General features: G+C 51.5%; 1 protein-coding gene across 3 annotated transcripts in view; it reads left to right on the forward strand.

The window, feature by feature from the left end:
• The window catches only part of plcd4 (phospholipase C delta 4), a 37,470-nt gene that overhangs the window by 18,919 nt on the left and 6,040 nt on the right, over positions 1 to 12,511 (forward strand). For 2 of the 3 annotated variants that reach the window (XR_004412679.1, XM_033024936.1), the window contains exons 11-17: positions 1,473 to 1,635; positions 2,501 to 2,617; positions 3,195 to 3,373; positions 3,874 to 4,009; positions 6,547 to 6,696; positions 7,700 to 7,812; positions 8,001 to 8,040. Coding sequence is in view for 2 of the 3 variants with exons in the window: in XM_033024936.1 (XP_032880827.1) it covers positions 1,473 to 1,635; positions 2,501 to 2,617; positions 3,195 to 3,373; positions 3,874 to 4,009; positions 6,547 to 6,696; positions 7,700 to 7,797 (843 nt within the window). In the remaining variant the exon portion in view is untranslated. Of the gene's footprint in view, positions 1 to 1,472; positions 1,636 to 2,500; positions 2,618 to 3,194; positions 3,374 to 3,873; positions 4,010 to 6,546; positions 6,697 to 7,699; positions 7,924 to 8,000; positions 8,041 to 12,511 lie in introns of those variants that run through there. The other variant, XM_033024937.1, reaches the window with a different exon arrangement.

Raw genomic sequence — 12,511 nt, forward strand, 5'->3', positions numbered from 1 at the left:
CTGCGATTTCCCGCGAGTCTTGGACTGAGCTGTTCCCAAACTGTGCCGTGATACATCCTGATAAAATGCTCTCTACGGCGCATCTGTAGAAGTTGGGGAGAGTTGTTGGGCACATGCTGGACTTCCTAAAGCCTTCTGAGGAAGTAGAGGTATTTATTTTACAGAACCATGCACATGAGGCATTTTTATGGACGCACCTAGCACTTTTACTTTTACTATTTACCTGATTGGAGAGTCAAATGCAACGAAATTTCGTTCAAGGTGCACTGTGTCTAGGTGTATATCTGAATGACAATAAAGTTTTCATTCATTCATTCAGAGGTGAATTGGTGACCTTTTAGTTTAGTTTAGTTTAGTTTAGAGATACAGCGTGGAAAAAAACAGGCCCTTCGGCCCACCGAGTCCGTGCCGACCAGCGATCCCCTGCACACTAACACTATCCTACACACAATAGGGACAAGTTACAATTTTCACCGAAGCCAATTAACCTACAAACCTGGAATCTTTGGAATGTGGGAGGAAACCGGAGCACCCGGAGAAAACCCACGCAGGTCACGGGGAGAAACATAGAAACATAGACAATAGGTGCAGGAGTAGGCCATTCGGCCCTTTGAGCCAGCACCGCCATTCAATACGATCATGGCTGATCATCCAACTCAGTATCCTGTACCTGCCTTCTCTCCATACCCCCTGATCCCTTTAGCCGCAAGGGCCACATCTAACTCCCTCTTAAATATAGCCAATGAACTGGCCTCAACTACCTTCTGTGGCAGATAATTCCACAGATTCACCACTAACTCTCTATGTGAAAAATGTTTTTCTCATCTCGGTCCTAAAAGATTTCCCCCTTATCCTTAAACTGTGACCCCTTGTTCTGGACTTCCCCAACATCGGGAACAATCTTCCTGCATCTAGCCTGTCCAACCCCTTAAGAATTTTGTAAGTTTCTATAAGATCCCCCCTCAATCTTCTAAATTCTAGCGAGTACAAGCCGAGTCTATCCAGTCTTTCTTCATATGAAAGTCCTGACATCCCAGTAATCAGTCTGGTGAACCTTCTCTGTACTCCCTCTATGGCAAGCATGTCTTCCCTCAGATTAGGAGACCAAAACTGTACGCAATACTCCAGGTGTGGTCTCACCAAGACCCTGTACAACTGCAGTAGAACCTCCCTGCTCCTATACTCAAATCCTTTGGAGTGTGGGAGGAAACCGGAGCACCCGGAGAAAATCCACGCAGGTCACGGGGAGAACGTGCAAACTCCGTACAGACAGCGCCCGTAGTCGGGGTCTGTGGCGCTGTGAGGCAGCAGCTCTACCCGCTGTGCCACCCTGTCATTAGTTTAGAGATTGAGCAGGGAAGAGGCCCTTCGGCCCACCGAGTCTGTGCCACATTTAAGTGATGCCCCATTCGGCCCACATCCGTCTAGACCCTGGCTGTACATAAACCTGCCCCCTCTCATGTCTGCTGCAGATCCACAGCTCCAAGCAGCAGTTGTCCCGAGAACTATCTGACTGTGTGGTTTACTGCAAGACCGTCCCGTTCCACAGCTTCAAGCACTCGCGTGCACACTACAAGTTCTACGAAATCTCCTCCTTCACCGAGTCCAAGGCCCGCAAACTCGTCCGGGAGTACGGTGAGTTCGTGGGGGTGGGGGTCGGGGTGGGGGGTTGGGGGTTGGGGAGGGTGGTGTTGGGTTTGGGATTGAGGTGGGGGTGGGGGTCGGGGGTGGGGTCGAGGTGGGGGTCAGGGTGGGTTGGGGGAGTGGGGGTGGGGGTTAGGGAGGGGTGGGGGTTTTGGGGGGGGTTGGGGATGGGGGTGGGGGTGGTGTTGGGTTTGGGATTGAGTTGGGGGTCAGGGGGGTGGGGGAGGGGCTTAGGCAGGAGGGATTGGGGTAGCGGACAGGGGGGTGGGGAAGTGGGGGAGGTGGAAGTGGGGGAGGGGGGGGTTGGAGAAACCTGGCATCTAATTCAGGGCGTATATTTAGTTCAGTTTAGAGATACAGCGTGGAAACAGGCCCTTCGGCCCACCGAGTCCGTGCCGACCAGCGATCCCCGCACACTAACACTATCCCACACACACACTAGGGACAATTTACATTTACACCAAGCCAATTAACCTACAAACCCGCACGTCTTTGGAGTGTGGGAGGAAACCGGAGCACCCGGAGAAAACCCACGCAGGGAGAACGTGCAAACTCCGTACAGACAGCGCCCGTAGTCGGGATGGAACCCGGGTCGCTGGCACTGTGAGGCAGCAGCTCTACCTGCTGCTCCACCGTGCCAATATTTTTATATACGGAATAACAGATAACCCAAGAGGAGATAGACACCGAGTGCTGGAGTAACTCAGCGGGTCAGGCAGCATCTGTGGTGAGAAGGAACGGGCCACGTTTTCGGGTCGAGACTGAGGGTCGACTCCAGGGGTTTGGGGAAAAGGGGGGGGTTTGACCTCTGCACCCTGTGACCTCTGCTCTCTCCCCCTCCCCCGTGTGTTTGCAGGGGGGGAGTTTGTGCGGCACAACACCTGGCAGTTGAGTCGTGTCTACCCCAGCGGTCTCCGCACCGACTCCTCCAACTTCCACCCCCAGGACATGTGGAACTCCGGCTGTCAGATCGGTAACTGTCCCGGCATGGGGGGGTCAGGGGTCATGGCCAGGGGGGCGGGGTCACGGGTGAGGTCAGGGGTCGCGGCCAGGGGGCGGGGTCACGGGTGGGGTCAGGGGGACACGGTGAAGGTCAGGGGTAGTGGTGAAGGCCGGGGGTCATAGTGAAGGTCGAGGGCCACAGTCACTGGAAAGATCGGGGGGTCACGGGCAAGGTCGTGGGCCGTGGTGATCATTGTGATCATGGTGTGGGTCAGGGGTCACGGTGTGGGTCAGGGGTCACGGTGTGGGTCAGGGGTCACGGTGCGGGTCAGGGGTCACGGTGTGGGTCAGGGGTCACAGTGAGGGTCAGGGTCAAAGAGCAATGGTGTTGGGGTCATGGGTCATCATTGGAGGTCTGAGTGAAGGTTAGGGGTCACGATGGGGGTCAGGGTGAAGCCGGGGTTATGGTTAGGGTCACGTTGATGTTAGGGGGTCACGGCTTGGTTCAGGTTTGGTTCAAGTGTCACGGGGTTGGCGTCGTGGGTTTAGGTTCCCGTGACCCCTGACCCCACCCCGCTCTGACTGACCTCTGCCTCTCTCCCCTGGAGTTGCGTTGAACTTCCAGTCGGCCGGAGAGGAGATGGACCTGAACGACGGCCGTTTCAGCCCCAATGGTCACTGCGGCTACTTGCTGAAGCCCGTCTTCATGAGATCGCCTTCCGGAACCTTCCACCCCGACCGCCCGCAGACGTCCACCGCCTACCGGCCCCTCAACCTCACCATCCAGGTAACTAACTACCCCTTAACCTGGTTAATGCCCCCTCAACCTCACCATCCAGGTAACTAACTACCCCTTAACCTGGTTAATGCCCCCTCAACCTCACCATCCAGGTAACTAACTACCCCTTAACCTGGTTAATGCCCCCTCAACCTCACCATCCAGGTAACTAACTACCGCTTAACCTGGTTAACCAACCCTCAACCTCACCATCCAGGTAACTAACTACCGCTTAACCCAGTAAATGGCCCCTCAACCTCACCATCCAGTAAACTAACTAACATAGAAACATAGACAATAGGTGCAGGAGTTGGCCATTCGGCCCTTCGAGCCTGCACCGCCATTCACTGTGATCATGGCTGATCATCCACAATCGAACCCGGGTCTCTGGCGCTGTGAGGTAGCAACTCTACCGTTATATACCACACTGAATCTCTCTCTCTCTTTCTCTATTTCTCCCTCTCCCCCATCTCCCCCCTCTCTTCCTCCCCCCTCTCTCCCCCACCCAGGTGATCAGCGGCCAGCAGTTGCCCAAGGTGACCAACAGTAAGCCTGGGTGGATCGTAGACCCGCTGGTGAGAGTGGAGATTCACGGAGTAGCCATGGACAACGCCAAGCTGGAGACCAAGTACATCGACAACAACGGTACAACTCGCCCAGCATCTTGTCCACAACTCACAGCCACATCATCCCCACACACACACACAACACCACTCTGGAATTTAGAAGGAGAAGAGAGGATCTTATCCAAACGTGTAAAATTCTTAAAGGATTGGGCAGGCTAGATGCAGGAAAAATGTTTCAATGAGGTGGATGGGAGGTCTATGCAACTCTCTCTTGACAGCATCCAGAGAATTGGTCTCCACTGCCCTCTGAGGCTTTGTGTCTATCTTTAGACACAAAGCCTCAGAGGGCACAGAACTCTCTGCCACAGAAGGTAGTTCATTGGCTATATTTAAGAGGGAGTTAGATGTGGCCCTTGTGGCTAAAGGGATCAGGGGGTATGGAGAGAAGGCAGGGATGGGATACTGAGTTGGATGATCAGCCATGATCATATCGAATGGCGGTGCAGGCTCGAAGGGCTGGATGGCCTACTCCTGCACCTATTGTCTATATTTCTATGTTTAGTTGAGTTTATTGTCCCGTGTACCGAGGTACAGTGAAAAGCTTTTGTTGCGTGCTAACCAGTCAGCGGAAAGACAATACATGATTACAATCGAGCCGCCCACAGTGTACAGATACAGGATAAAAGGAATAACGTTTAGTGTTATACATATATATATATATTATATATTTTTTAATTAGAAGCAATGTACATACATCTTAAACATAATATGCAACATATTACATTTCTTGTACAACATTTTTTTTTCCAAACTTTAAGCTATAATAGAAAAAGAGAAAGGGTGAGGATAGTAGTGGTATCGTCTGCAGTAGTTGGCGTTAAGTGAATGATACTGGTTAAGTAGACTTGAAAATGTGAATGAAATGTGCTTGAAAATGTGAAAAGAAAAGAAGGAAAAAAAAGGCCCCACAGAAAAGGGGGGCCTTAAGAAAAGAAACATAGAAAATAGGTGCAGGAGTAGGCCATTCGGCCCTTCGAGCCAGCACCGCCATTCAATATGATCATGGCTGATCATCCAACTCAGTATCCTGTACCTGCCTTCTCTCCATACCCCCTGATCCCTTTAGCCACAAGGGCCACATCTAACTCCCTCTTAAATATAGCCAATGAACTGTGGCCTCAACTACCTTCTGTGGCAGAGAATTCCACAGATTCACCACTCTCTGTGTGAAAAATTATTTTCTCATCTCGGTCCTAAAAGATTTCCCCTTTATCCTTAAACTGTGTGACCCCTTGTTCCGGACTTCCCCAACATCGGGAACAATCTTTCTGCATCTAGCCTGTCCAACCCCTTAAGAATTTTGTAAGTTTCTATAAGATCCCCCTCAATCTTATAAATTCTAGCGAGTACAAGCCGACTCTATCCAGTCTTTCTTCATATGAAAGTCCTGACATCCCAGGAATCAGTCTGGTGAACCTTCTCTGTACTCCCTCTATGGCAAGAATGTCTTTCCTCAGATTAGGAGACCAAAACTGTACGCAATACTCCAGGTGTGGTCTCACCAAGACCCTGTACAACTGCAGTACAACCTCCCTGCTCCTGTACTCAAAAAATAAAATAAGTAAGGAATCTAAAAAAGGTATTGCTAAGCAAGAAGGAAAGGGAATGTGCCTAATTCCTGACGATTCACATCCGTCACCTAGTTCTAAAAGAATTACTTTCCAGGGTTTGTGTTGCACCATATTCCACCCGTAACAAATCAATGGTGACCGTATTCTTAAGAATTGCTCTTGTTTTCCTGCTAGAACAAGTCTCATTTCCGCAAGATGTCGTATTTCCGACATATTTGTAATCCACATATTAAACGTTGGGATAGGCGCGTCTTTCCAAAATTTAAGTTTTTTTTTGCCGTTATCAAACCGTAGTTTAATAAACATCTTTGAAATGTAGTTAGTTCGGAACAGGCTTCCATTGTTCCGAAAATGATCAATTCTATATTTGGCTCCAATCTTAATTTAAATATTTTTGAATAGCTTTCAAAAATATCCTTCCAAAATTTTTGAATAACGTTTAGTGCAAGGTCTAGTCTGATTAAAGATAGTCCGAGGGTCACCAATGAGGTGGATGGGAGGTCAGGACCGCTGTCTAGTTGGTGAGAGGACGGTTCAGTTGCCTGATAACAGCCGGGAAGAAACTGTCCCTGAATCTGGAGGCGTGTGTGTGTTGGTTTTCACACTTCTGTACCTCTTGCCCGATGGGAGAGGGGAGAAGAGGGAGTGACCGGGGGGGAGGGGGGGGGGGTGAGACTGGTCCTTGATGATGCTGCTGGAAGGAACTGCAGATGCTGGTTAGAAGATAAACTCAGAGTGCTGGAGTAACTCAGCGGGAGAGGCAGCATCTGTGGAGAAAAGGGATGGGTGACGTTTCGGGTCGAGATCCTTCTTCAGACTGTTTCCTTCTCTCCCCTCTCTCCTCCTCTCTCCCCCTCTCTCCCCCTCTTTGCCTCTCTCCCCTCTCTCCCCCTCTCTCCCCCTCTTTGCCTCTCTCCCCCTCTCTCCCTCCCCACTCTCCCCCTCTCTCCCCTCTCCCCCCCCTCTCCCCTCTCTCCCCGTGCAGGCTTTAACCCAGTGTGGGGAGAGACGCTACGATTCACGGTTCACGTCCCAGACCTGGCGCTGGTTCGATTCCTCGTCGAGGATTACGACTTGGCCTCGAAGAACGACTTTGTGGGACAGTTCACCCTGCCATTGACATCCATGAAGGAAGGTGAGGGGGAAGGGGAGATGAGGGGAGATGAGGGGAGATGAGGGGAGATGAGGGGAGGAGAGGGGAGGAGAGGGGAGGAGAGGGGAGGAGAGGGGAGGAGAGTACATCCGAGAGGGGAGGACGAGGGGAGGAGAGGGCGAGGAGAGGGGAGGAGAGGGGAGGGCGAGGGGAGGGGAGGGGAGGGACGGGAGGGGATGGGGAGGGGAGGGGAGATGGAGATGAGGGGAGATGAGGGGGAGGTGAGGGGAGGAGAGGGGAGGAGAGGGGAGGAGAGGGGAGGAGAGGGGAGGAGAGGGGAGGAGAGGGGAGGGGAGGGGAGGGGAGGGGAGGGGAGGGGAGGGGGAGGGGAGAGGAGGGGAGATGAGGGGAGGGGAGGGGAGGGGAGATGAGGGGAGATGAGGGGAGGGGAGGGGAGGGGAGGGGAGGGGAGGGGAGGGGAGGGGAGGGGAGAGGAGATGGGAGGGTAGGGGAGGAGAGGGGAGGAGGGGAGGGGAGGGGAGGGGAGGGGAGGAGAGGGGAGGAGAGGGGAGGAGAGGGGAGATGAGGGGAGATGAGGGGAGATGAGGGGAGATGAGGGGAGATGAGGGGAGATGAGGGGAGGGGAGGGGAGGAGAGGGGAGGAGAGGGGAGGAGGGGAGGGGAGGGGAGGGGAGATGAGGGGAGATGAGGGGAGATGAGGGGAGATGAGGGGAGATGAGGGGAGGGGAGGGGAGGGGAGATCAGGGGAGATCAGGGGAGATCAGGGGAGGGCAGGGGAGGGCAGGGGAGGGCAGGGGAGGGGAGGGGAGGGGAGGGCAGGGGAGAGGAGATGGGAGGGGAGGGGAGGAGAGGGGAGGAGATGAGGGGAGGGGAGGGGAGGGGAGGGGAGGGGAGGGAGGGGAGGAGAAGAGAGGAGGAGAGGAGGGGAGGGGAGGAGAGGGGATGAGGGGGAGGGGTGGGGAGGGGAGGGGAGGGGGTTTATCTCTCCTCACCAACCCTCTCTCTCTCTCTCTCTCTACCCCAGGTTACCGCCATGTCCCGCTCCTGTCCCAGGACGGAACTCCCCTCACCCCCGCCTCCCTGTTTGTGCACGTCACCATGTTGCCCCCCGCAGACACGTAGTGTGGAGGGAGGGACAGAGAGAGGGGAGAGAGGATAGGAGAGAGAGAGGGAGAGAATGGGCGGGGAGAAAGGAGAGAGAGGGGGTGAGTGGAGAAGGGAGAGAGAAGGGATAGAGCAGGGGAGAGAGGAAGGGAGAGAGGAGAATGGAGAGCGGAAGGGAGAGAGAGGGGGAGAGAGGAGGGGAAAGGGGAGGGGGAGAGAGAGGGGAGAGAGGAGAATGGAGAGAGGAGGGGGAGAGAGGAGGTGAGAGGGAGAGAGAGGAGAGAGAGGAGAGAGAGGGGGTGAATGGAGAAGGGAGAGAGAGAGAGGAGAGAGGGGAGAGTATATTTAAGGCAGAGATAGATAGATTCTTGATTAGTACGGGCATCAGGGGTTATGGGGAGACGGCAGGAGGATGGGGTTGAGACAGAGAAGCCGTGGTTGAATGGCGGGATAGATGATGGGCCGAATGGCCTAATTCTATCACTACTGAACAACAAGGGCAGGGCTGGGATGATTGAGGGGAGGGGTCTCAACATCAGGAAGGGGGTCGGGCCGAGATGGTGTCATGGGGCGGAGGTTGGAGCCCAGAAGACATGGAAGTCGGGATTCAATTTGCCGATCTTCCAACCTACCTCTTTGCAGCCCTTGCACTTTAAAACAGAAATCTGCACTTTCCCTGTCAATGTGTAACACTATATTCTGCACTCTGTATATTTCCTCTTTTGCACTACATGATGTAACTGTGTACAGTGCGACGTGTCTGTACACCAGGCAGGACAAACCTTATAGCTGGCTGTATCTCCGCGCACGTGACTTTAATAAACTGATATACACCAACGTTACAAACGTTTGATCATTCCCTCTCTGGCTGAGAGCGATCAGTTTTAATGCGGTCCTGCGCGTCTTTGGAGTGCGGGGGAAACCGAAGATTTTTCACCCAGAGAGTTGTGAGTCTCCTTGTGAGGAAGGACATTCTTGCTATTGACAGAGCCCAGCGTAGGTTTACAAGGTTAATTCCCGGGATGGCGGGACTGTCATATGCTGAGAGAATGGAGCGGCTGGGCTTGTACACTCTGGAGTTTAGAAGGATGAGAGGAGATCTTATTGAAACATATAAATTGTTAAGGGTTTGGACACGCTAGAGGCAGGAAACATGTTCCCGATGTTGGGGTAGTCCAGAACCAGGGGCCACAGTTTAGGAATAAGGGGTAAGCCATTTAGAACGGAGACGAGGAAACACTTTTTCTCACAGAGAGTGGTGAGTCTGTGGAATTCTCTGCCTCAGAGGGCGGTGGAGGCCGGTTCTCTGGATGCTTTCAAGAGAGAGCTAGATATGGCTCTTAAAGATAGCGGAGTCAGAGGGATATGGGGAGAAGGCAGGAACGGGGTACTGATTGGGGATGATCAGCCATGATCACATTGAATGGCGGTGCTGGCTCGAAGGGCCGAATGGCCTACTCCTGCACCTATTGTCTATGTTTCTATGTGGGTGGCGCTGCGGTAGAGTTGCTGCCTCACGGGGCCAGAGACCCGGGTTCCATCCCGACTACGGGCGCTGTCTGTACGGAGTTTGCACGTTCTCCCCGTGACCTGCGTGGGTTTTCTCCGGGCGCTCCGGTTTCCTCCCACACTCCAAAGACGTGCAGGTTTGTAGGTTAATTGGCTTGGTGTAAATGTAAAATTGTCCCTAGTGTGTGTTGGATAGTGTTAGTGTGGGGGATCGATGGTCGGCACGGACACGGTGGGCCGAAGGGCCTGTTTCCGCGCTGTATCTCATAGAAACAAAGAAATTAGGTGCAGGAGGAGGCCATTCGGCCCTTCGAGCCAGCACCGCCATTCATTGTGATCATGGCTGATCGTCCCCTATCAATAACCCGTGCCTGCCTTCTCCCCATATCCCTTGACTCCACTAGCCCCTAGAGCTCTATCTAACTCTCTCTTAAATCCATCCAGTGACTTGGCCTCCACTGCCCTCTGTGGCAGGGAATTCCATAAATTCACAACTCTCTGGGTGAAAAAGTTTTTTCTCACCTCAGTCTTAAATGACCTCCCCTTTATTCTCCAAAACTAAACTAAACTAATTTCACTGTGAGTTGCACACCTGACACAATAGAAAACCAAAAATACTAATGATCAGTAATACTAATCGGACAGTACCCTAGCTTATGGAAGGGCCGTTCACAAGCCTGAAAACAGAGGGGAAGAAGCTGTTCCTGAGTCGGGTGGTGCGCGCTTTCAAGCTTCCGTACCTTCTGCCGGACGGGAGCAGGGAGAAGAAGGAATGACCGGGGTGGGACAGGGACACGTCTTTGGGCAAACCGTGCACCTGTACTTCTAGATCTTTCCTTGGAGAGGTCCCCACAGGGGTCTGAGTCAATGCCTAATCTAGGACTGGCAGCAAGTGACGCACCAGCCCATGGGAGCTAGAGAAGACACAGACTAAATATGGCTCTCCCTGTCAGAGGAGACTGGATATTTATTACCCCTCGTCCTCAAGATGCAGACATTGCCTTAAGACCATAAGCTGCAGCAGCAGAAGTAGGCCATTCGGCCCATCATTGAAACATAGAAAACAGGTGCAGGAGTAGGCCATTCGGCCCTTCCAGCCAGCACCGCCATTCAATGTGATCATGGCTGATCATCCCCAATCAGTAGCCTTCTCCCCATATCCCCTGACTCCGCTCTCTTTAAGAGCCCTATTGTAATTTGTAGTTTATTTTTATTTAGGGACAGTGCATATTAATAAACATTTACATGTAATACGCAAGATTGTAGCCAGTAGCTAATTTCCATCTTTAGTCCCTCTGGTAAACAAGGTAAATACATCACAACACAATCAATCAATAAGAAAAAAGACAAAACAAAACAAACAATAAAGTATAAAAGTAGCAATCACAGAGTACCATAGGATAATTTTAATGTAGATTATGATTGCAGTTTTGATTTTGCAGTAAGCATGTTTTTAGATGTTTGGTAAATGAGGTAAGGGTTGGCAGATCCCGTATGACGCATGGTATCGGGCTCCAGGTCTGCGACCCTCGATATGAAAATACTGACTGCCCAAAGACACTTTTCCTAAACGGGACTATACAGTCACCTCTGGAGGCTGCTCTTGTCGACCTATTTGTGTTTTTCTTTATGAAGTCCTTTAACGGAGGTGGGGCTAGTCCACGGAAGGTTTTGTAAACCAAAATCGAGTCCGGATATTTGATTACGTTTTCCCAGCTCAGCCGATCAAATGTCTTCAGGAGGCTACAGTGATGGTACATTCTGGGGCTTTTTGTCAAGAGTTTTTAGGGCTTGTTTATAAGCAATTTCAACAGGCTTTAGTGTGGACTTACATGCCAGTGACCAAGTTGTTATACAGTAGGTCATGTGTGCCACAATCATGGCTGAATCAATAGTTAAATTATTTCTAATATATCTAAAGTTGGACAAATTAAATTTGGTTAAATTTACTGTTCTTTTCACCTGTTGTTTGAAGCAGAGCTGTGAATCGATCACGATTCCTAAATATTTAAACTCATGTACAATTTTAAGTTTTGTTCCATGTACAAACACATCAGGGTCTCCATCAGTGGGACGACAGATGGCACAATGGGCTAAGTGTTCGGCTGGCGACCGGAAGGTGGCCGGTTCGAATCCCGCTTGGAGTGCATACTGTCGTTGTGTCCTTGGGCAAGACACTTCACCCACCTTTGCCTGTGTGTGAATGTGTGTGAGTGATTGGTGGTGGTCGGAGGGGCCGTAGGCGCAGATTGGCAGCCACGCTTCCGTCAGTCTGCCCCAGGGCAGCTGTGGCTACAGAAGTAGCTTACCACCACCGAGTGTGACTGAGGAGTGAATGAATAATGCGATGTAAAGCGCCTTGAGTATTAGAAAGGCGCTATATAAATCCCATCCATTATTATTATCAGTGCTTGCCTTTTTGGAGAAAAACATACAGACAGTCTTTGACACATTAAGATGTAGATCAGAAAACTGCAACCAGTTTGACACATTAATCATAGCAGCTGATAGGTCTGGCTAGCTCTCTCTTGAAAACATCCAGTGAACCGGCCTCCACCGCCCTCTGAGGCAGAGAATTCCACAGACTCTCAACTCTCTGTGAGAAAAAGTGTTTCCTTGCCTCCATTCTAAATGGCTTACTCCTTATTCTTAAACTGTGTGGCCCCTGGTTCTGGACTCCCCCAACATCGGGAACATATTTCCTGCATCTAGCGTGTCCAAGCCCTTAATAATCTTATATATTTCAATGAGATACCCTCTCATCCTTCTAAACTCCAGAGTGTACAAGCCCAGCCGCTCCATTCTCTCAGCATATGACAGTCCCGCCATCCCGGGAATTAACCTTGTAAACCTACGCTGCACTCCCTCAATAGCAAGAATGTCTTTCCTCAAATTAGGGGACCAAAACTGCACACAATACTCCAGGTGTGGTCTCACTAGGGCCCCGTACAACTGCAGAAGGACCTCTTTGCTCCGATACTCAACTCCTCTTGTTATGAAGGCCAACATGCCATTCACTTTCTTCACTGCCTGCTGTACCTGCATGCTTACTTTCATAGACTGATGTACAAGGACCCCCAGATCCCGTTGTACTTCCCCTTTTCCCAACTAGACACAATTTAGATAATAATCTGTCTTCCTGTTTTTGCCACCAGTGGATAACATCACATTTATCCACATTAAACTTCATCTGCCATGCATCTGCCCACTCCCCCAACCTGTC

Source organism: Amblyraja radiata, chromosome 7 (genome assembly GCF_010909765.2).
Source record: "Amblyraja radiata isolate CabotCenter1 chromosome 7, sAmbRad1.1.pri, whole genome shotgun sequence".
Lineage (NCBI taxonomy): Eukaryota > Metazoa > Chordata > Chondrichthyes > Rajiformes > Rajidae > Amblyraja > Amblyraja radiata.